The 21,555-nt window shown below is 40.9% G+C and overlaps 2 protein-coding genes across 12 annotated transcripts; both read right to left on the bottom strand.

The window, feature by feature from the left end:
• Positions 1–281: 281 nt before the first annotated feature.
• gcna (germ cell nuclear acidic peptidase) lies at positions 282–5,186 on the bottom strand. Of its 5 annotated transcripts, none has more exons than XM_051420841.1 (13): positions 5,099–5,186; positions 4,645–4,750; positions 3,936–4,116; positions 3,159–3,231; positions 3,013–3,059; positions 2,795–2,867; positions 2,627–2,697; positions 2,144–2,539; positions 1,889–2,045; positions 1,607–1,751; positions 1,374–1,509; positions 1,021–1,225; positions 282–900 (listed from the first exon to the last, which is right to left on the bottom strand). In XM_051420841.1, the coding sequence occupies exons 2-13, from the start codon at positions 4,735–4,737 to the stop codon at positions 669–671; spliced, it is 1,809 nt and encodes a 602-aa protein (XP_051276801.1). In that variant the 5' UTR covers positions 4,738–4,750; positions 5,099–5,186; the 3' UTR covers positions 282–668. The 5 variants fall into 5 exon arrangements, with proteins under 5 accessions (XP_051276801.1, XP_051276799.1, XP_051276800.1 ...); XM_051420839.1 differs by having other exon boundaries at positions 5,004–5,179; XM_051420840.1 differs by having other exon boundaries at positions 3,013–3,054; positions 3,163–3,231; positions 5,004–5,179.
• An 822-nt stretch (positions 5,187–6,008) lies between these two features.
• On the bottom strand, positions 6,009–20,613 carry ogt.1 (O-linked N-acetylglucosamine (GlcNAc) transferase, tandem duplicate 1). Of its 7 annotated transcripts, none has more exons than XM_051419105.1 (22): positions 20,230–20,613; positions 18,211–18,391; positions 17,134–17,377; positions 16,699–16,767; positions 13,158–13,274; positions 12,975–13,054; positions 12,403–12,598; positions 12,162–12,314; positions 11,933–12,033; positions 11,592–11,745; positions 11,209–11,310; positions 10,915–11,094; positions 10,368–10,526; positions 10,133–10,222; positions 9,833–9,958; positions 9,083–9,253; positions 8,867–8,983; positions 8,489–8,659; positions 7,956–8,108; positions 7,602–7,854; positions 7,344–7,467; positions 6,009–7,264 (listed from the first exon to the last, which is right to left on the bottom strand). In XM_051419105.1, the coding sequence occupies exons 1-22, from the start codon at positions 20,264–20,266 to the stop codon at positions 7,090–7,092; spliced, it is 3,153 nt and encodes a 1,050-aa protein (XP_051275065.1). In that variant the 5' UTR covers positions 20,267–20,613; the 3' UTR covers positions 6,009–7,089. The 7 variants fall into 7 exon arrangements, with proteins under 7 accessions (XP_051275065.1, XP_051275063.1, XP_051275064.1 ...); XM_051419103.1 differs by having other exon boundaries at positions 10,897–11,094; positions 20,230–20,612; XM_051419104.1 differs by having other exon boundaries at positions 10,897–11,094; positions 12,162–12,302; positions 20,230–20,612.
• Positions 20,614–21,555: the final 942 nt, after the last annotated feature.

The raw sequence follows: 21,555 nt of genomic DNA, 5'->3' as shown, positions 1-21,555 counted from the left end.
TAGCAGAGGCACAGTCATGGAAAACATAATGCCACCCACTCACAAACACATTACCATGTTTCTGTAAAATATTTAGAAAGATGCCTCAGACCTGGAAGTAGCCAATTCATTTAAAAGTAATTTACATTAAATCAGAATCAGAAGTAACATAAACAAGCCCTTGGTGTGGAAAAATACATAGTGTTTAGTTAAGGTATGGAGTTGTATGTAATGCATGGTTAAAACTTCCAAAACCAAAAACTGAGAAATACATAAAAGTCAAATATCCATTTAAAGCACAGTCACACATTAAAAACTTTATTTAGAGTTCATAACAGGAAAACTAGTCAAATATAAAAATTATATGGATCTAATCGTACCTTTACCTCAGTACTGTACAATGCCAATTCCTTAAACTGATAACAGATAACAAATACACCAAAAAGTGCACACAGACACACTCAGGAATGCTGGCTCAGATTTTCCAGTTACAGCAGATTGAGTCCATATTCACATACTGACAAATACAGAAATGACATGAAAAACACACAAAAAAATAGATTCAATATTCATCATCATAGCTGCTCACTAATGTAAAACTAGTTGACTGAGGTATTTCAGAATTTGAATAAGTCTCCTGTGGTTGTATAGCTCAGTCCATGCCTGTGAGTACAGTGAGCATTAAGATCTCAGCTTTGACTCAATTTAGTCTTGGAGGCAAAGTCGGCACTAAGTTTACGCATCACTTCCGCGTGGCCTTGTCCTGCTAGCTCCTGTCGTGCAGTCTTATAATTCTCTTTAACAAAGTTGGCAAAAGGTGTGGGGGCACGCGGCTTGGCAGGCGTCAGTAAGATCAGCTGTCCTGTGCAGAGCGCACACACGAACCTCTGCGTGTCCAGTGACTTGGAATGACGCCCAATCCTGTGAGGGAATCGTGGTAAAGTGTTAGGAAGATGAACACACAAGTCTGTGAATGAAAAGGTGAATAATGAACGATGTGAGTGTAATGGTTTTAATTCATCTGAAATCCGTCAGACGTACGTGTTCTGGCAGCGGGTGCACTGGTACTGGAACTTGTACTTGATGTCGTAACTGTGGCAGCGAGTGACCATGGGCAATTCAGGGTGCGCCACTGTGGCCTTGCGAGCGTACAGTTTCCAGAAGGGCCCGTGCCCATCCCTTACACCATTAATCAGCCAGGTTGCAGCGTGACACATCTCATGAATCAGTGTGTCCCTGAGACGATCTAGGAGGATGGAGCGATGAGAATGTGATGAAGAGATTCAATCAAATGTAAACAGACATGAAAAGTTTTATTATGCATGAAATATTTACATTCAGGGACCTTTGAGCAGACACAGTTCATTACTTTATCTGGCCTACTAAAGCATTACCTGCAGAATCACAGACTTTGTCTGACAGTTCAATGCGGGCATAGCGGCTCCCTCCACCTCGCTCCTGCCCAGTGATACAGAAACCAGCTGTTTTCCGCATCTTCTTATTCCAAGTCACTGACATATTGGTGGGGAGCTAGAAGTCATGTCACACAAGAAAAAACAAAGAATTTAAAAACAATGTAAGATACAAAGTTTAAATGGAATGGAAGCGGAATTTTTTTTTTCATTACCTTACTGTCAAACACACTGTTATTGTACAGCAGGTAGAGTTTACTAGTGAGTTCTTCCTTGTTCTGCTTAAAATTGCGGCCATAGCTGGTGCCAGGGTTTGATAAGGACTGCAAGAAGCACCCTGGGGTCTTACACAATGTTAGCCTAGGAAGGAAAGAACGGGGTGAATTAAACAGACAAACTGAGTGGGTGATAGGCACAATATACAATAAGACATTAAAACTTTGGAAAAGTCTGTCCAACATTCAAGTCTGTACATAAAATCTGGTCAACAGATGTACCTGCTGATGGGACCGTGTCTGGGCTCTGTCTGACTGACTGTGGGATTCGAGATGGCGGATTTTCCTGGTGTCTTCACATGCAGAGGTGTTTCCCTTAATGACTTAGTGGCTGGTCCCTTTGCACGAGGAACAGACACAGGAGGCTCCTTATTGCATTCTAAATTTACGAGCAAAAACAATAGATGTAAGCCTCACAACTAGAATGAAAACATAAGCTGGGCTGTTGGAAAGCGACAATCCAAATAAAACAGTTACCATGGGTGTTCTTTGGTGAGAATGAAGTGGCAGTAAAGTTGTTTTTCTTCTTCAGTCTCTCCAGCAAGGATGTGAACTCCTCCTCAGAACTGGCCGACTCATCCAGCTTAGAAGGTGCTGAAAGAGTGCGTTTGGGAGAGGCCAGTGATGTTGGCGTTTTGTGGGAAAGGAGAGAAAAAGGAGAAGGGAAGGGACTGTCCTCTTTATCACACTGCAGAGCAGTATTCTTGGTAGTCTTTGGCGAGGGCTTAGGTTTTGAGCGACGAGTCCGCCAAGTGCTCTTGACCACAATATTATCCTCATCATCACTGTCACTAACAAAGACTGGGGAGTCGCACTGAGACAGTGGTCTCCTGGGTGGACGGTGGGCCGCTGGAGTGGTACTCTTCGTAGGCACTGCAAAAAAGTGGATGCAAAACATCACCGTTATACAATTCAGTGTTACTTTTCTTAAATATAATGTCAGTACTGATTCAACGTTACCTTTAAAGGATGATTTTGTCTCAATAAAGTCATTATCTGATGAGTAGTCATCCACTATGAAGTTTTTGAGGCTTTAGAGTAAACAAAAGGTAAAACAGATTTTCTTTTAAACAAACTTTTCCAGACAGTGACAATGCATATGGAGGACAAATTAAATCAAAAACTCACCTATCTTCACTCCCACTCCCACTCTCTGATATTTTCTTAGGCTTGCCACCGGGGGTTTTCACTCGTTGTAGAACTTCAATGTGCAAAAAGAGGATATACAAGAGAAAAATATTACCAACCATATACATTTTCTTATCATCTAACTGATGTTGGAATTTGATTTATTGTGAATGGTTCGAGGTAAAGACGACTGTAAGATGCAGAAAAAGGCCACTTACATGTCTCAAAATCGTCGTCATCCGAGCTCAACACAAGAACATCTGAACTAAATAGAACAAAAATGGTTAAGTATTAGTAGTAAATCATGAATAAAACTTTAAATTTTTCTTAAAGTTGACATTTTCAGGGAACTCCATTTTCATACCTGCCTTTCTTTGCAGCACTACATGGTTTCTGTGAGGTAGGTTTAGCTTTCGGTGTAGCCCTTTCCCTAAGAACTTAGGAATAAAAAAAAGAAGGAAAATCTGTATATTTTTAAGCTGAGTCACACAATTTAACAATACAATTAGGGCTGTACCCGACTCAATACTAAGATTCGACTATTTGCTCCTTTTTTTCAGTTCAGTGTCACACTATACTCCAATATCAGCTTCCATAAGTCTCATGTTATGCCTTTCTTCATCATCTGTGATGTGGAACTATCAGATTTCCACAAAGTTAAAGAAAGTTTAAGTGTGCATCCTGCTCATACAGTAGTTCAGTAAAATCCCTGGGCACCCAGAGTGTCCCTGCCAGGCTGCTGACAATGCTGTCAGTCAGAGAGTCTATCACAGTGGACGTCCGTACGGGAGGTTGTACCACTGTCTAGTTCAAAAGTGGTTTAGCCGACTTCACTGACAGTCATCAGCAGAGCAGAGAGCGTTGGAGTAGCCAAAAGACTGAGTCACGCTGCCCTCTTCTCACTCTTCTCTGCTTCCATCACAGTTGGTTTTGTGGTTATTTTGAGACTGGATTGTAAAGGTTACAGCCTGCCATGTTGTTGCTCCTGCACTGTGTACAATGACGCAGCCAGAAAACAAAAGTGATAAGATTTGACAGACAAAATGCGAGTCGGCTCTGGGTTTTCTCAACTGAAACTCAAATCATCAAGTGTTCGGGGACAGGCGTATATAAAATACAATATTCATACAATTTAACTCACATTGGTCAAAGTCATCATCACTAGACTCGATCAACGACTTGTTTCTGTAATCGTTGCCCTTGGAGTATTGGTTCTCCTTGTCTGGATCATCCTCATCGTCAGAAAGGGTAAACTGGTCAGGTGAGGTCGATCGATGGACACTTGTGGCAGCGTGACGAGTCTTTCCAATTGTTTTTAACAGCTAGAAACAATGAAAACAGACAGATTTCCATCATAACTTATGTAAACATCCAAAACATTTAAATAGACTACCTATTATTTACTTAAATACTCATTTTTTAAATTCAGTTACTTTGACCAAAATGATTAACCCATGCTCAAAATAGTTGAAGATCAAGCAGCTGTCAATTGACTAATTGATTAATGATCTAATTGTTGCAATTAAATATATGTCTGTGAGCTGGTCTTTCTCCCAGTAAACCATACCAATCCTTAGTGTTACCATTAGTTTAGGCGTTATTACATTATATATATATATCAACTGTCTATGGTGGTAAGCAGGATGGGAAATCATCTTAAATGTGAACACCTACCAACCACTGACAGAAAAATGTTCAAATTCCCCAGCCATTCAATAGTAAATCATTCTTTTGTGAATTAAATCCAGCCACATTCATATTTCCCCAGCATTTGGCAGGTGGAGGGTGCCAACCCCCCCACCCTTCCTGTAACGTGGTACTGTCTGCAGGTTAATAATGTGTGCACAAACCTTTTTTTCTGCAGCGTCCAGTCCTTCCTCATCCGCGGTCCATCCCATCTTTTGAGCAAGTCTTTCAAATAATTTGCAGGTATTATCATTCATGGTTCCCTTTGCTCTGTGGAAAGAATACACAAACAAACACGACAGTCGTTTAAGATTTAAAGTCCAGCGCACAACAAACTGTCATAAAACCACGAAGTAAGGCTAGCTGGTGGTTAAAATAAATGCTTTTCAATTAACCAGTTCATTTTACTCTATTAACAAGAGTTTACCACACAAACAACATAAGTTAAGTTAGCTTACTGTAGCTAGAAACCTTAGCGTTACCGTTAGCGTCAACAGCTATCTTTTGTTTGGGCTCTAGCTACCTTTTTGAAACTGATTCAGGTTTTTCCGTTAGTATGTATGGCATGAATCTCTATAGACTATATATTAAAACATATTTCACTTGAGATATGATTACCAAACGCGCGTCTGTTGTTGTAAGTTAACATAAAAGGCACCGCGGTGGCACACGGAGCTAAGCGAAATTCAAATCGTGTTCTATTCCGTTAGACCGGAAGTTATCACGAAGGATTCGACCAATCGGAGCCGGCGGATGACGTTCTGTCCACGCCCACCACCAAACACCTTATGGAAGGATTGAAAAGGTGCAGAGGTAATATTGTTTTCATTCAGTGTTATACTTTACTTTTGTATAGAAAACATATAAACAACTTATGTTAAAAAAAAATAATATATTATTGTTTATTAAATCAGTATATGATCAAAATTAGCTCAACAAGCTTCAACATGTTCATACCATAGACCTAAGGGACTTTTCCAATGATCAGCATTTGAACTTTTTAAATTGAGTACATTTTGCTGACTTCATTATAATTTTGGTGCTGTGGTACACTACATTTACTCATGTAAAAGATATGAATGCACACATGCTCATACATACATACATACATACTAGTGAATTCATACTGTACTATTCTTGCATTTTAACACATTTAGATCCCATTTCCCTGCATTTATATTTAGTTAAAAAGTGTAGTATGATGCACATAATTGTCTATATATATTGTTTTGTAGTGTAATGCACACATTTTCAACCTTCTTGTAATTACTCTATGGTTACATAAATTTCAGTAACATGACAGAATTTCCAACTGGGGGTCAATTAAGTATTTCTGATTCTGATATGGTGACTGACAAGGTTAGGTGGAACAGATTGAACATTTTTATACATTTTGCTCCATTGATCTCAAGTACCAATAGAGGCTAAATCTACTGGAATAACCACCAATTTGTCATTTAAAATAGATTGCTACTACACATGAATACTAATGCTATAATAGCTTTCAAAACAAGGAAACAAAGGCTGATGTTTTTAACTTTTTATTGTTTTCACCAACAACTAAATCAAGTGAGCCGGAAAAGACAGCAGAGTTTTGCCATCTCTTTATTTTTTATTATATTTAGAGCCTCGTGGCATCATTGACAGCATACAGTTAACGGACAATACAAAAAGAAAAACTGCTTAGAAAATACTTACCTAGGCCGTTCCTGGTTTGAGTGATTAAAAAACAAGATCAATTTGTGAACAGCTCTGACATCTAAACTTAAATTTAGGCCCTTTCCAATGAATTGAAGCTCCTTTGTCCAGCTTTGTCCAATCATTTTTACAAGCATAGTGTGACATCAAACAGGACAACAGCTACTGAACATATTCCTTGATTGACAACAAAATTAATAAAAGTTGGCATTTGGTGAGGGGACGAAATCTTCATTCTAGACCATATTCCTCAAGACTCGCACATCTACTCATTGCAGTAATTTAATAACAGCTTAAGACAAACTAAAGAGCAGTTGCAACCTATTTTTTACAATTGTATGTTAAAGCTGATGAAACTTAAGTCAGGGTTACAATTTTCATGGTGCAACATTGTCCTTTTAAAACACACAACACTCTTAATCCATTTATAAATAGATCAACAAGTAATGACGGCTGGGCATTCCCTTCACAAGCTGCAATTAGTCCTGTACGCACACCGACAGGAGGAAAAAAAATAAAAATCCACTGATCCAAGTACTGAAGGGGTAAGCAGGGCATTCACAATCTTCTCATGCTCACCAATATACTGTGTTTTAGGACAAGAGTCTCAGATGAGGTGCCTGAAAGTCTCAGGCTCGATCTGGCTCAGGAAATGCAGATGTGTGATGCAACAACGAATGTGATGGGGGATGAATGTGTACATCTGTAGGCTCCTTCACAAATAAAGAGTCCCATTAATAGTAAATGAGAGAGATGGAGACAGTCATTCAGGGAGAAGGCTGGAGTGGAAATGGCCTATTCCAAGCTACGGTGCTGATAATGGTATAAAAAAACAAAACAAAAAAAAGATGGTGGGGAGGGCTGAACATGGTTGGGGTTATAAGGGAAAAGAAATCAGCGTGCTTCCAAGTTCAGGCATTCTCACTGGTCTCTACTGTCTGGACCAGGTGTTCAGGCTTGTTGCCATTGCTATAGTGCTCCCACATCTGCAGATAGAGCCTCTCCAGGTCCATTGTGTACAGCTTGGTGTTGAAAAGAGGGCTGCAGATTCGCTGCTTCCAGACACGTGCTCTGACCATCTTCAGGCTGAAGGAGACAAAGAAAACGGTCAGACTACGCAGTTAAACTACTATGTTTTTCAATAGTCAAGTCAAATTTTACTTACTATTCCATGTCAGATCCCAGTTTGACTGCTATGTCCTCATAGTCCTGGCGACTGTGGGCTATTAGCTCAGGGCAGCCAAGACAGTTGAGTTGTGAGGCGGCAACACGGGAGGCAAGGGTCTCACCTTTACAAAGAGGTTTAACAATTAAAAAACAACCTTCAATAGAATTCTTTTTTACTTCTTCTCTAGAATGACTAAAATAGTTTTATTGTATCAGTAATAAACAAGGGTTTTAAGTCAGTCCCTAGTGTTCTAACCTGGCATGGTGACCATGGGTGTTCCAGCCCAGAGAACATCCATGCCTGTGGTGTGACCATTGCATAGTGGAGTGTCTAGGCACACATCAGCCAGCTGGCCCCTTCTCACGTGCTCCTCCTTGGGGGCCACGGGAGAGAAGATGATGCGAGAGCCAGGCAGACCCATGTTCTGAGCGTACTGCTGGATATTGGGCTCGCCGACGGCGGGGAAACGAAGAAGCCACAACACACTGTTGGAAACGCGCTTCAGGATCTGCAGGTAGAGGTGAGTTTTAAAACAGATTAGCATATTTTTAAGTGCAGAGTTGAAGAAACCTTCAAAGCAGTTGTTATAATAAAGCCGGTCTAACTTACATTGGCCCACATCTGAAGAGTAGGGGGGTCGATCTTGTAGAGCTGGTTGAAGTTGCAGTAGACAATGGAGTCCTCTGGCAGACCATACTGGGAGCGGGTTGTCACAACGATTGTGCGTGGAACCTCCTCGCCAGTGGCAGCTTTGTTATTGATCTAAAATGGGGCATAATGCAGGGTTGCTTAGAGGTGGAGTTCTGAAGAGTTATTAAGTGGGATTTTTTGACAGTTTGAGCCTCTTGATGGTAATGAGCCTACTAGTGAGTATATGCTTTTTGGAAAGCCAAGACCGTAATATTAATTTTAACTATTCCCCTCACCAACAGTTCTGTGCTTTAACCTTATGTTCATGCAGACGCCATACCTGCAAGGAGGTTTCAGAGACTACAACCTCATCTGCTGAAAAGATCTGGAAAAGCGGCAAGCTAAATTAAATTGCTGCTCTTGGCTTGTTTCTGCATTTGTAGAGGTTTTGTAACCATATGAAATCCCTTAAGTTGTACATTTAGTTTCAAGTGTGTCCAACTCAGACATACCTGTGTGGTGGCCAGGCCATTGCTGACAGTGAAGCCATTGATCGTGACTTGGATTTGGCCTTGGTTGATCATGTTGATGATTGCTTCAGCTGCTGTGTTCATGGGGATAACGGGCATGGACAGAGCTCCATTTGTGTCCCCGGCAGCATCCTGGTTGTTGTCACACTTCATCTAGTCACAGAGAACAGTTTCAACTTATAATTAGAAACTATCTTTTTAACTGCATTATCCATATTGACATATTTCAATTTTTTTAAATGTTACCTGAATAAGCAGATATTAATAATATTTTCTCATTAACATAACACAAAGACAGAAATGACAAAGTACAAAGTAATAATACAAACACAAAATACTAACTAAATTCTCTAAACTCACCTTTATCACTTTCACATCAGGCAGACTGTCCAAGAAGGCCTTCAGATCAATACCATTAAGAACAATGCGGTTGTCAAAGATGTGTCCATTAGACTTGAAATCAATTACCGCCTTTTTCTGTGGGTCAATAAAAGAAAACCAACATTACAAACACTGATTTGATTTTATTAAACAAGAAACTTCAAAGAAACTGCAGTGATGTAAGGATGGACAAACCTTGAGGTGAGGGAACATGTTGGCATGGTCTCCAATGAAGAAAGTATTGGGCATGTAGGCCAGTTTCTCAGAATACTGCTCAGCTACTTCAACAGGTGATGTCTCCTTGTCAGAGATGATGTAGTCCATGAAGGGCGCCCCGCTAGTTCCAGGGTAACCCAGCCACATAGACTGTCGAAGGCGCAGAAACAAACAATTATTTGTGCATGCCAACCATATTTTGTATACACCCATGAGAGATCAGATTAATGTGATTGTAAAAGTGCAGTTATTTATTTGCACAGGCGACAATTAGAAGGAAATAACTGTAAATCAGAAATCATTAGGGCTTAAATGATTCCTTGAGTAATTATTTGCATCAGGGCTTTGTTTAATACATATAACTACATACAGCCAAATAGCTCACTGTGTTTTGCACGGATGATTACTGTCGCACAAAAGAGACAGGCCAGAGAAAACATACATTTTTGGTTTTGTTTCTGCTTGAAATGATCCCAAACTCTGGACAAAACCAAAACTCTGTAAAGTGTGTCTGTTTTTAAACCAAACTAGCTTGGCACAACAGCACAACGTCAGGGCTTCAAAAAGCCAGTTAGCTAGCAGCTAAAAACAGCAAACAACACATGGTAACTACGGTATTATACAGCAACCTAACGTTACCAGCCCATTGCTAAAAAAAACAATATAAAAAATCTGTCTTATCTTCTGTTTTGTAAATTTGATAGCTGCAGCTATGTATGTAGCACTTACCTGAATGGGTGCAGGGCGGAGGGCAAACAGCTCATTTCGGGCCCCCTTGGTGTATCCGTTCATGTTGACCAGAATGTGGATTCCATCCTGGTGAATACGATCAGCTGCCTTGCCATTGCAAGGAATCTGGAGGACAGAGGTACCAGTTTGAGTAAAAATGGCTTGCTCTGGACATCACATTACACACAACAATACTTTTGATGAAATGACCAGTCAGTTAAAAAACATCCTTAAGGTTAATATTTGCTCAGTAAATATACAAGTACTGATGAAGAAACAATCCCAAGTTGTAAAAGTTACCTGTGAGAGGTCTGTGAAATGATGAGCCTCTGCTACCACTTTTACGCGGAAGTTGGTACTGTCATCAGGGCTGAGCGCATAGCAGAACACCTTGAGGGAAAAAATGACTCATGCATTAACATATGCTATTACCAATACTTCATACATAATTTGATTGATGATTTCAGTAAACTCCTTGTATAGTTTACTGGTAAGATTGTAATAAGCAAAACATGAATTAATAAATATCACATACTTCAAATTTCTCAGGGTTGTGCATGCCAGGAATGGACTGCATCAGGTGGGAAGTAGGGTGGTTGCCAAAGTCAGAGCTGACGTAACCAACACGCAGACGTCCGCCGCTGGACTTCAGATCCTTCGGATGCTCATATGCAGGTTTGTGCAGTGCATTGATCTGTGGAATAAGCAACAGTGTAAGAATACAACTACATCAGGACAGACAATTCTAGTTTGAATTAGTCACACACACACACACACACACACACACACACACACACACACACACACACAGTAGCAATGGACTAACACCATAAAAAAACCACCACTCATTAATCTAAAATCTATGTCCAACCTTATACCATACCCTCATCCCTGCAAGCAACCCATTCACTACCAGCTTTCACCTCTTTTTCTACAAAATCATTAAATACATCCAGTATCTCTCCCATCCCTTACCTTCCCCCATATCCCTGCAGCCACTGCCATCACCAGCCACCTTCCATCCCCGCCCGCCCCCCCCCAAAAATGAATTAAAGTTTACTTGCTTTTATCAGTGCGTGTACCTTGTCCAGACAAAGGTTTCCGTGGCGTTCAGCAATGGCCTTGCGGAAGCCGTGTGAGAGTGGGTACAGCATGCTGTGATGAGGGTGCACTGAAGGCAAGCGATTCTTGTCCAGCTGGTCAGCCACAATGCTCACAAGCTTCTTCATCCGCTCATCATAATCTGTCCAGTCACACACAATCTGGAAAGAAGAAAAAAGTTAGAAAATCAATTTATAATTCAACAGGGTTAAAAATAAATACATGGCTTTTACATGTACTGTAAATATTTGACAAAGATACGAGCATATAACAACCTGTAGGCAATGTGCCAAGTTGCAGTAAGCATCAGGGAAGTCTGGCTTGAGTTTCAAGGCTGTGCGGTAAGAAGCAATGGCCTCTGGGATGTTTCCAGAATCCTAATTGTCAAAAGAAATATTAGAATACAAGCAACACAAACAGCAATATATTCTACTACACATAAAGGAGTAGTAACGTCCAAGTGTGCGTTATCTACATGCGACTCCTCAAAGCTATAAAAACTGTTCATTTGAAGACAGTAATATTGCAATGATCCATTATCAACTGTCCAAGACAGGAAGTGATATCCTACATATACAATTTTAACCAGCATGATCCCCATTAGTCAGTACAACATTATTGACCAATTCCAACAGTTTATAAAGCCCTTCAGTCCCACCTTGTGGATGGAGGCCAAATTGCTGTGAGCATCAGCAAAGGCGGGGTTGATCTGGATGGCACGGGTGTAGCATTGAAGCGCTCCCTGTACATCTTGCATTTCCTTCAGTGTATTGCCCATATTTGAGTAGGCATCAGCAAATGTGGGGCTGATCCTGAAATCATACAAGAAAAATGGTTTAAACACATGAACAAGAGCATTACTTGACTATGTTGAAATGAATGAAAAAAATCAAACTAGTCTCTGTTGAGGTTAAACTGTACAGAACATGGGGACAGTACATGTTCACATACACCACCACATTAATACAAACTAAGTACCTGTATCATAGATTTACAAACCTGATGGCCTCTTTGTAATGCATGAGGGCCTCCTGGAGTTTTCCTTGCTGCTGCAGGACACTGGCCAGGTTAGAGTGAGCTGCTGCAAACTCTGGGAACACCTGAACGAGAAATAAAAAGGGTTACTAAGAAAAGTACAAGAATACCATGCTCACATTTACAGCAATCATAATGGTTTTGTTAAAGACCTATAGGAAAATATCAAAAACAGAAACATTTCCTAACTCACCTCTAGTGCTTTTCTATAGAGCTGAACTGCCTCCTCAATGTTGCCCTGTTCACGCTTGATATTGGCCAAGTTGTTAAGGGAGTCTGCGTGGGTTGGACACAAACGCAAGGCCGTGTTGTAGCATTCTTCTGCTTCGGACACCTGTGAAAGAAACTTTAGGTTCAATTCAGTAAATTCTTACCAACTTAAAGATATTGCCACTTAGGATTGTGCAGATATGGGACACAAAGCACTGCCTTACATTGCCTTTCTCCTTCAGGGCATTTGCCAGATTGCAGTAGGCATCAGGGAAGTGCGGCTGCAATTCGATAGCACGACGGTAAGTGTCAATAGCCAGGTCAATGAGGCCTTGCTCGTAGTAGACACAGGCCAGGTTTCCATGTACAACTGCATGGTTTGGGCTAAGACTCAGGGCCCTTAGGTATCCAGCCACAGCTCTATAAACATAAGATAAGGAAGATATGGTGTTATGCTCAAGAACAGTGTAATTGCAAAATTGTGCACACACTTTAAACAAAGCCATAACTGTTAAAACATATTGTATACAGCACAAATGTATTTCTAAACTATTTCTGCAGTTTAGTTACAGCCCTAACCATGATGGTGAATCTGTGGGTGAAGCAATCGGCGCGGCTTAAACATGGTCTGTGACAACTACAAAGATCACAGCACAGACAAGGACGTAATGGAACGTTCTTGACTCATTCAAAATTACACGTGGGTGTGAAAGGGCGGTGTTCCTAAAGACAAAAGATTAGACATGAATGTATAAAGGGAGTATCATACTGTCTACTATGTCAACGTTTGACACACCTGTCAAAGATGCGGGCTTCCTTCAAGACGTTTCCCAAATTGATGTATGCGTCAAGGAAATTTGGGTCCAGGGTCACCGCCTAAATATGGAAAACAAACATTAAAAACATGGCACGACACAAGAACAAACAAAGACAGAAAGTAGTAGGATTGAAAACCGTTACGAAAGATGACACAACTGACCTTTTCAAAATGGTGTATGGCCAACCATATCTCTCCCTGGGCATTGAACACACAGCCCAGGTTGCTCCAAGCCACTGCAAAGTTGGGCTGAGTCTCAATGGCTTTCAGGTAACAAGCCTTCAATGGGTTTATAATAAAAAACCACAGGAAAGGAGGAGAAGAGGTAGGATGGGAGAGGTATAGTATGTAGAAGGGAGGGTAGGGGGTTGTAAAATAAAAATGAATAGAAGATTGAGAATAAAAGTAAGAAAAAACAAAAAGGGCAGAGAAAGCAAAATTAGTGACTATTCTCCATCATGGCAAAAAGTGAGTCTACAGCATGGGCTCGTGTGCGCACAAGTCTGCCGCGCTAAGCTGCATTGCTTTTTCCTACGCTGCGCGGATCCAACCAACAAGCACACGAAAGGCCCTCATCCTTCAGTTATGACCACATTCTCGCCAAATGTAGTGGTCCCCACATCAGGTACAGTGTGCAGCCCCCTAATATTATCAACACTGATTAGTTATAACCCAAAGTAGTAAATAGAATTTTTTAAAAAACAAATAAAAACACCAGCAATAACTGCATAGGCGCTGTATATTGTATGTGGGCATAATATCTCACAACCTAGGATGCTGGACAAGTCGTGCAAATGATGGTCCCTGTAATGCATGCGCAACAAACGCGAGCGCGCGGTGTGTGCGTGTCTTTTGCCACCACTACCACCACAATGCACCATATAATGCTGCTTGCGTGACCTTGCACCTGGCAAAAGTCATTGCTTCGCTGCTGCGCCGGCTGAATGGCCAGGTGAGACAGCTGCAGACCAACAACCCCTGGCAGAACACCTGCAGCACCAGACTGGCACACACTCAGCACCCAAAATGTATCTCAGAATAAAGGGGGCATTTTTGGGGGAATTTGGGGGTAATCAACCAGTAGCAGCACTGTGATGTTATGTCATTGGGCGTTTGAAAATAAACAGCCATTTGCGATTAGTAGGGATTTCCTATACATGTCAAATTAGGTGTTTTTCAAAGCCAATTATGTCTGAGATTTTGGGGCATTTGGGAGCGAGGCTGGTTGTGAGTGGGGAGAGGTCCGCAACCAACAGGCCAAAGGGAGTGAGGGGGTGGGGGTCGCTGCTTGCGCTTGCCGCCTTTTTGGTTGCTTCGAGGGTATCGCTGCGCAGCCCCTGCGCTACTGCAGACTCACAGCGCACTATTCTGCATCATCAGAACGCTGCAACTCCAAATAAAGAAGGAAAAACAAAACAAAATAGGAAAAATAAACAACATGTAAGAGTTAGAGGGATCTTACTTGATTTTCACGATTATTGCTTCCAAATCCAAGTTTCTTTTTACTTAATACAGAATTGGGTAATTAGTATAAGCATATTTTAAGAAATGCTTGCTTTAATTCGTTAAGTTACTTTTTTTCTTTTGGTCTTCAAAAGGAAGCCACAAGACAGAGGAGCTCAAGCATGAAGTGAGGTGGTTTTTCTTTTGTTGGCAGTTACAAACCCGTTACCATATTTTTGGACTTTGTCAGAGTGGTGGCCGCAGCTGGCTGGAAGAAGAGGAGAGGACTGAGGCTGCCCTAGTGTTCCTTTCCGCCAGGCACCTACGCAGGAATAGTGTCACCCACCTGAAACCTTCTAAATAACAATATCAGTTGTGGAAAAACCAAAAGAGACAAAATCAGAAAACAAGATCGTTAGTAGAAGTTTTCAAACAATACATTCTTCTTCTTCTTTTTTTTTTTATATGGAAATAAAACTGGTTCTTCCAAATCACAACAAACATAACAGACTATTCTTAGTTTTCATTCATGCAATGAATGTTTCATTTCAAAGAAAACAAAAGAAATGCTTTGAGGGTAACTGGGAGGGAAGAAAGGCTTTGATGTGTTCAGTTTAACATCGAAATATAGTCAGGCTTCCAGCTGTAGATCAATTCAGTTTTCATATGAAACTACAGGAGGGCAGTTACTGGCTTGATCTTGCCCAAATGAACTGATCCCATTTCTTTGGGAATAATATTACATATTTAAAAGGACAAGGGAAAAAGTATTAATCATTTCTTTTCTTTTACTCATTTTGCATGTTCATGAAATATTTTTCAAACTTTGATTTCTTTATCCTGGCCTGCTTTCTTGAATCCTGGCCAATGGGATAGGGAGAAAAATCTGTGGTGTAATTATTTGTATCTAGAAGCCTCCACAGCTCTGAAATAAAGAAGTCATCGCTTGCTGCGCTTGCTTCTGTCTTTCTAACCCAGCATCTGACGCAGGTGGTGGAGTACAGATTGTGAGCTGTCTGCTTGACGTAATTTGGACAAGGCACTTGAGAATGAGCTCCCTTAAACCCACACAATTAAACACTATTAAATAGCAGTGGATATCAGAATAGATAACCAGCTGGATTCAATTCTTAGTATCCACCAAAGACAAAAGAAAATCTAATGCATGTGTGCATGAAAAGCACACAAGCAAAAGGGATGTGCTTGAGCACTGACTGGGTATAGCTTAACAGTCAGGAAGACAGCTCTGAGCGCGCACACTCCACCAATCCTCAGCAAGCGCGCGGGGGGTGGAGCGACAGAGCAGGGGAGCTTGTGACTCCCTGGTGCTCCTCCCCACTCCTTGACCCCCCTCAAGCACGAAATAAGATGGCCTGTAACCAGTGGGACAACTCCACATCTCCAGATTTGATCCAACCCAGGCCCCCCCAGCCCCCCCCATATAGACAAGTTTTAAATGACAAATGAACGTGTAACAACCCCACCACTGGCAGTAACTGTACTGACAGCAAACTGAGACCAAAAGCTTGTCAATGGGCATTTGATAAGCTATATTGGAGTACAGTGGTTAGGTTAGAAACCATCTTATTTTTTGCACTGCAAAGGTATACTAGCTTCTCATCAGTTCATATATTCTTCAAAGACCGAGCCAGCATTTTCCCTCCAAAATCAACAATATGAAAATGCATGGGCCAAGGTCCAAAAATGACAATACAGATTCAATTTTTTCAATTTTAGAGCTCCAGCCTTTCTTCCTGAAAGGGGAGGGGGTGACCTCTTGTAAAAGGTCGGGGTAAAGAAAAGAACATTGGGACTAACAGTGACACAGGGTGGGGACAAATGTATAAGTGTCCTACACTGAAAAAATAGACATGAAGCTGTCTAAAAAGTAATCAAATCAAATGTGTGTACTATCATAAAAAAATACTGTTTTATTTTTTTTTTATTTTACAGAAAATGCAGTCCAATACTCCCACCAGTCTTTTAGCAAGTTATGGGTGAAAGGCTCACTGCAACTGGGAAAAATCAGAAAAGGCTATTCTTTGCTGTCCTTCACTTAGCAAAGGGGGTTGAAGGGAAAGGACTCAAATTGGATTTAAACTGTCAAAAAGGGAAAAGGGAATGTCGTCTATGCCCTTAGTGAGGGGGGAAACTAAAAACAAAAATGTATAGAGAAGGAAAAAAATAAAATAAAAAATAAAAATCTACAACAAAAATACAAACAACACATCTATACAAAGGCCAACCCGCTGTAACATACCTTAGCCTCTTCCAAACGCCCAAGGGCTTTAAGCAAGTTGCCCAAGTCACTTCGCACACAATAAAGATCCTGGGGAAAAAACAAACAAACATTTTAATTGTACTGCTACAATAAACCACAGATCAATTTATTACTCTAGAGTTAAGTGTCAATTTAAAGAGTAACTTGACACCCCTGAAAATTTTGTCTCTGCTGAGGGTTAGGGTTAGTGATGCACAGGTATATTTCAGGTTGCCATAACATCCCTGTTGTGTGTGGATAAAAGGTGCAACTGAGCACACTTCTGACCACACCAAACTATACCTATTAGTGATCCTGGGTGTGGTTAGAGGTGAAACAGGCTTGTGACTTCCAACAGGAAATGGCAGAAGTGCACTGCTTCTCAGCCTGGTGTTAAGTTACTCTGTAGCGTTTTCCATAAGGCTTTTCACTTACTGGGTTATACTGTAATGCAGACACGTAAGCCTGCACTGCTCCCTCCATGTCTCCTGCGGCCACCAGAGCTGCTGCCAAGTTGATGTATCCATCAATGAAATCTGGCTTCAGTCTCAGAGCATGGCGATAATGCTCTATGGCCTCCTGCAGTTGTCCACGCTCCTTGTACACGTTCCCCAGGTTGGAGTAGGCTTCAGCCAACATAGGATTCTGTTTGATGGCCAAGGTGCTGAAGTGAGCGGACCTGTAGGGCCAGAAGGGATACAGAACGGTCACAATCCTGAAGAGAGTGGCTGACAGTGCTGGCTCGTTGTATTATGAAGAGACAGCAGCAGGGTGTGAGTGGTTAAAAAGAGAAACCTGTTTTAAAAGGCATATGGGTAAACATTTGAACAGCACATCGTGATGAAAATCCTTAAAATGTTGAATTCATTAATACATGACAAACCGTACAACCATTTTTTACCATCTTCCAAAACATAATTTAGGTTCAAACAAAATCTATCATTTAGGTGCCCATTATTTTAAGTAATTACCATGCTGGCAGTATACTCCAAACAGAGACAAACAAGCGGTGCATCTATCACCAACAATATGCCCCATATTTATTTGGCTTTGATAGTCGCATATGGCAAAGCTTTGACTAGCTACTGTTGAACATTTTAACTTAATGAACAATGAAAGCGCACTAATCAGAGTGTCATTATATGGTACAAATAACAGTAATATGAAAACACGCTAAATTCATATTATCTTGGGAGTATACTGTTGGTATTGTGTGATGTAAAAGAACAAACAAGATTAAACGTTTAAACCTGTAAATCGAAAGACCCGAAACCTTCACCGTGGCACCTGCAAAGCAATAGTATGGCCACCACCGAGACAGTGTTAGAATCATGAAGGGACAGAGCATGTTCATATTAAACCGAGCAACAGGATTTCCAGGTGACAGCTCAGATGCTGCATTTGACTCCCAAGACCAGTTGTGTGCATTGAAAGTCACAGCAGACCCATTATTCTCTGCCACTTCCACGCCACATGCTCAGTGTGCGTTAAGTCAGCCCCCCCACACCTCACCTGTCGAGTCTTCGGCACTGGAAGTGGATGGAGGACAGGAGTAGCAGCACGCCTGTGTTATCAGGCTCCTGCCTCCATAGCTGCATGCAGTGGCGCTCAGCTGCCTCAAAGTCCCCTGACTGATACTCCCGATGCGCCAGCTCAGCCAACCCTTGGAAGGAAAGCATACGTTTTGTCGGTTCTGGAGCACCAACACAGCCCAAGGAGGGGGGGAAACAACATGTTAGAGGTGATGGAAGAAATTAAAGCAGACAAAAGAAAACAAAAAATAAATAAAGAGATGAAGCTAATGCTGTCAATGACAGATAATGGCTAACAATTTGAATTCAAGAGAAAACAAGGCATTGGGTAAAATAAAGGAAACACTGAGATCAAGTGCCTCAATTATGTGAAATCTTTGGTAATTTTACATTTTAACTTTATTTCTTGTGGTCACCATTGGATTAAAAAAAAAAATCAATTCTCTTTTCAATTGCAGCAATTATTGTTTGTTTTTTACTGCATAACATGTAAAGCTGTCTTTGAATTGAATTGCTCACATAACTGCCTGTAACATGTTTAAATTATTTAAGTTCCCTTTCAGAATAGAAACTGCATACTTGTGCACAAATTTTTATGCTTTATCGTAAACGTTTTAGTGTGAGAATGATTTCAAACAAGATCACCTTGCGGAAAAACCTTTGTTGCAGCTAATTATTTGAGGTTGTCAGAACCGCAGTGTGCTTTCTTGCACAGTTTAACCTTTTTTTGTATATCAGTAAAACATATTTAGTCAAATTCTATTTCATATAAAAGCAAAACCAGGGTTTCCACCCACAATAAAGCAAAAGGTAACACAACAATATTGATGCATGAGATGAAAAAACAAACGGGAGGGGGGGAATGGTACACTGGCAGGGATCAGAAGGGCTGGTGATACTTTGGATTTCACATTTTAAAAGATGAATCTATAGCTTGACAGTACAGCTGCCAAGTCACATTTCAATAGCATGCCGCCTTAAAAATAGAAAAACTGGGTCTGTAAATGAGGATTTTATTTGAATATTATATTTTCATCCTGCAGAGTCACTTTGAGGTGAATTTATTCTGGGTGTGGCAAAAATGGTTTAGGGACATTCCAGCTGACACACAGTGGATCCACACCCACCTGCAAACAAATGCTATAATGCCGAATGAAAAAAAAAAAAACCCCTACATATATAATAGCAGTAGATCAGGTTCATCCATCCATTACGTCATAACGCGTGTGTGTGTGTGTGCGAGAAGGATGGATAGTTTCAATTACATAAACCGACCGCTCACAACGCACGGTTTAATCAATCAATCAATGACCACGATCGGATATCAATCCCGTTGATATCAGCTTCAGGATAAACTACGAAAGCACAGACAACAGCAGCCTTTAACCTTGGGAATCTGCGCCGAGCGGTGATGTCTGCAGGGCCCTGGTTGTGTCTGTGGCGATAATGAGCACAGGCGCTTATAACTGTTATCAGAAGCAAAGGCAGGGATGTTTTAGGCGGTGGAAGCCATTTTTATTTTATTCTTCCCCCCTCCTTTCCCTCTGGTCACTCAGAAATACAACGACATCTGGATGTCACTCGGGCTACACTTCAAATAGCTAGCTAATGCAAACTGTCTGTAGGCAAAAAAACCCCATTACGTAAACGTGATAACGTCACGTCTGTGAATTGTTAACACAGCGTTTGAACATTTACACACAATCGTGGGTCGTCAACTATTTTTTTTATGTGTTCTTTGCAAACGAATTGCTTCAAATCATGCTAACCTAGCCACATTACCATTAGCCCGAGACTGAATAGATCACGCATTAACATTAACTGGGCCTGTGTAGCCACCGTAAACAACATTAAATAGCTTTAAAAAAAACCGAATAAATACACTTCAGTAGCTTTAATAAACGCTGGCTGGATAATTTGTTCACCAGCGAGCTCGATCGAAGTAGCATTGTTAACGCGAGCTATCATGCTAAGCTAACTTTAGCCACCATCAACCTACCTGTGCTGTCAGCCACGTTTCCCACTGAGGTCGCCATCTCCTCAGTCTTCGTGTCTTTCACGGTGGTCGTCAATGTGTCTTCTGGTAGGTAACAGTTTCAGAGAAATATATAATGTGCGACGAGCCGTCGTCTTTCTCGGCTGCGGCCAGCAAACACGTTGCCAGGCGAGCTAACTAAGCTAACCTAATCTTTGATTTACCGTTTCCTCGCACAGCGCGCAGTAAAGAGCTCCCAGTGGTCGCTATATAGCTGCGTAATAATTCATCAACTAAACTCACTACAGTAGCTAACTTTTCACCTGCATTAAACGTGCTGTTGTTTTACGGTCCGAGCTGATTTTCTCGTCACAACAAAGCAGCTAAGCTATGGAGCATAAAATGGCGAAATGGGAGGAACTAGTTTATGAGAGAAAGTAGATCCGCGCATCGCCGTTACGAGGAAACGTGTGTGTAAAAATGTAATAAACGTCGTACCAGCGAAATAATCATTCACAGGATGCGTGTTTGAAGTATTGTTATTAACCGTGCGTTATGAGTTTCATCCGGTAAAATAAACCGATTATGAATGATACCGCGCGGAAGAACACATTGGTGCAGTGAGACAGAGTGCAAATGAGTAATGTTCTAGAAAAAGGCAGCATCAGTGCTTCAAAGATTCATAGGGATGTCTTCCTTGTAGATTTTAAGCTGGCATGTCATCTAAATATGTAGTCTGCAGTCTGAAAGGTCACAGATCAAAATAACATTGCAGGTTAATCATATCATACAATAATGAGTTTGTTAAAAGTAGCCTACTTTAAAATGTAGGCTTGTATTTAATATTGTAGGCCTGCATGTACCACACTGTACATTTAAATTATAAAATGTATGTTACCTTAACACAATGATGTACACAACCTGTATACATTACAGCACCCGAATACAGATTCCACCATCATTTATCTTGCATTTTGATGATAGATAAGATAGGCCTAAAGAAAATGCAGGTAGCTTTGTGTTAGTTGAGATATTAATCCTCCTCTGGGAATGACGCAAGTACTGCAAAAGTAAACAAGGAAGACATACTGGAGCCGTTTTGTATAGTGTAACAGTTTGGGTAACATGCACAACCATGCATTTCTTTATCAAGCAGGACAGGGACAAATTCATTACATCAGAATCAGGTTTGTTGGCAAGTAAGTTTTCACATAAAAGGGATAAGCCATGGTACATATGGAGCATAAGGATCTGAATCAAGTGTGGAAAAATATGAATAAAGATAAAAGATAAAAATGGAAAGGAGCCACTATATACAAATATAAGGCGAGAGAGAATATGTAGAAAATG

This window comes from Dicentrarchus labrax, unplaced genomic scaffold (assembly GCF_905237075.1).
Source record: "Dicentrarchus labrax unplaced genomic scaffold, dlabrax2021, whole genome shotgun sequence".
NCBI classification, from domain to species: Eukaryota; Metazoa; Chordata; class Actinopteri; family Moronidae; genus Dicentrarchus; species Dicentrarchus labrax.
Note: the sequence above shows the minus strand (reverse complement) of the source record. Positions and strands in the feature narration are given on the sequence as shown.

Excerpts from the sequence above, each read along its gene's own strand:
- gcna (XM_051420839.1), bottom strand. The coding sequence starts at position 5,047 with ATGCCATACATACTAACGGAAAAACCTGAATCAGTTTCAAAAAG. Across the intron at positions 2,046-2,143 it reads CTCACCAAAGAACACCCATG|AATGCAATAAGGAGCCTCCT; the intron begins GTAACTGTTTTA and ends TCGTAAATTTAG. Across the intron at positions 901-1,020 it reads TGCACCCGCTGCCAGAACAC|GATTGGGCGTCATTCCAAGT; the intron begins GTACGTCTGACG and ends ATTCCCTCACAG.
- ogt.1 (XM_051419103.1), bottom strand. The coding sequence starts at position 20,266 with ATGGCGACCTCAGTGGGAAACGTGGCTGACAGCACAG. Across the intron at positions 9,959-10,132 it reads ATTTCACAGACCTCTCACAG|ATTCCTTGCAATGGCAAGGC; the intron begins GTAACTTTTACA and ends TCTGTCCTCCAG. Across the intron at positions 7,265-7,343 it reads CTGGGATCTGACATGGAATA|CCTGAAGATGGTCAGAGCAC; the intron begins GTAAGTAAAATT and ends TGTCTCCTTCAG.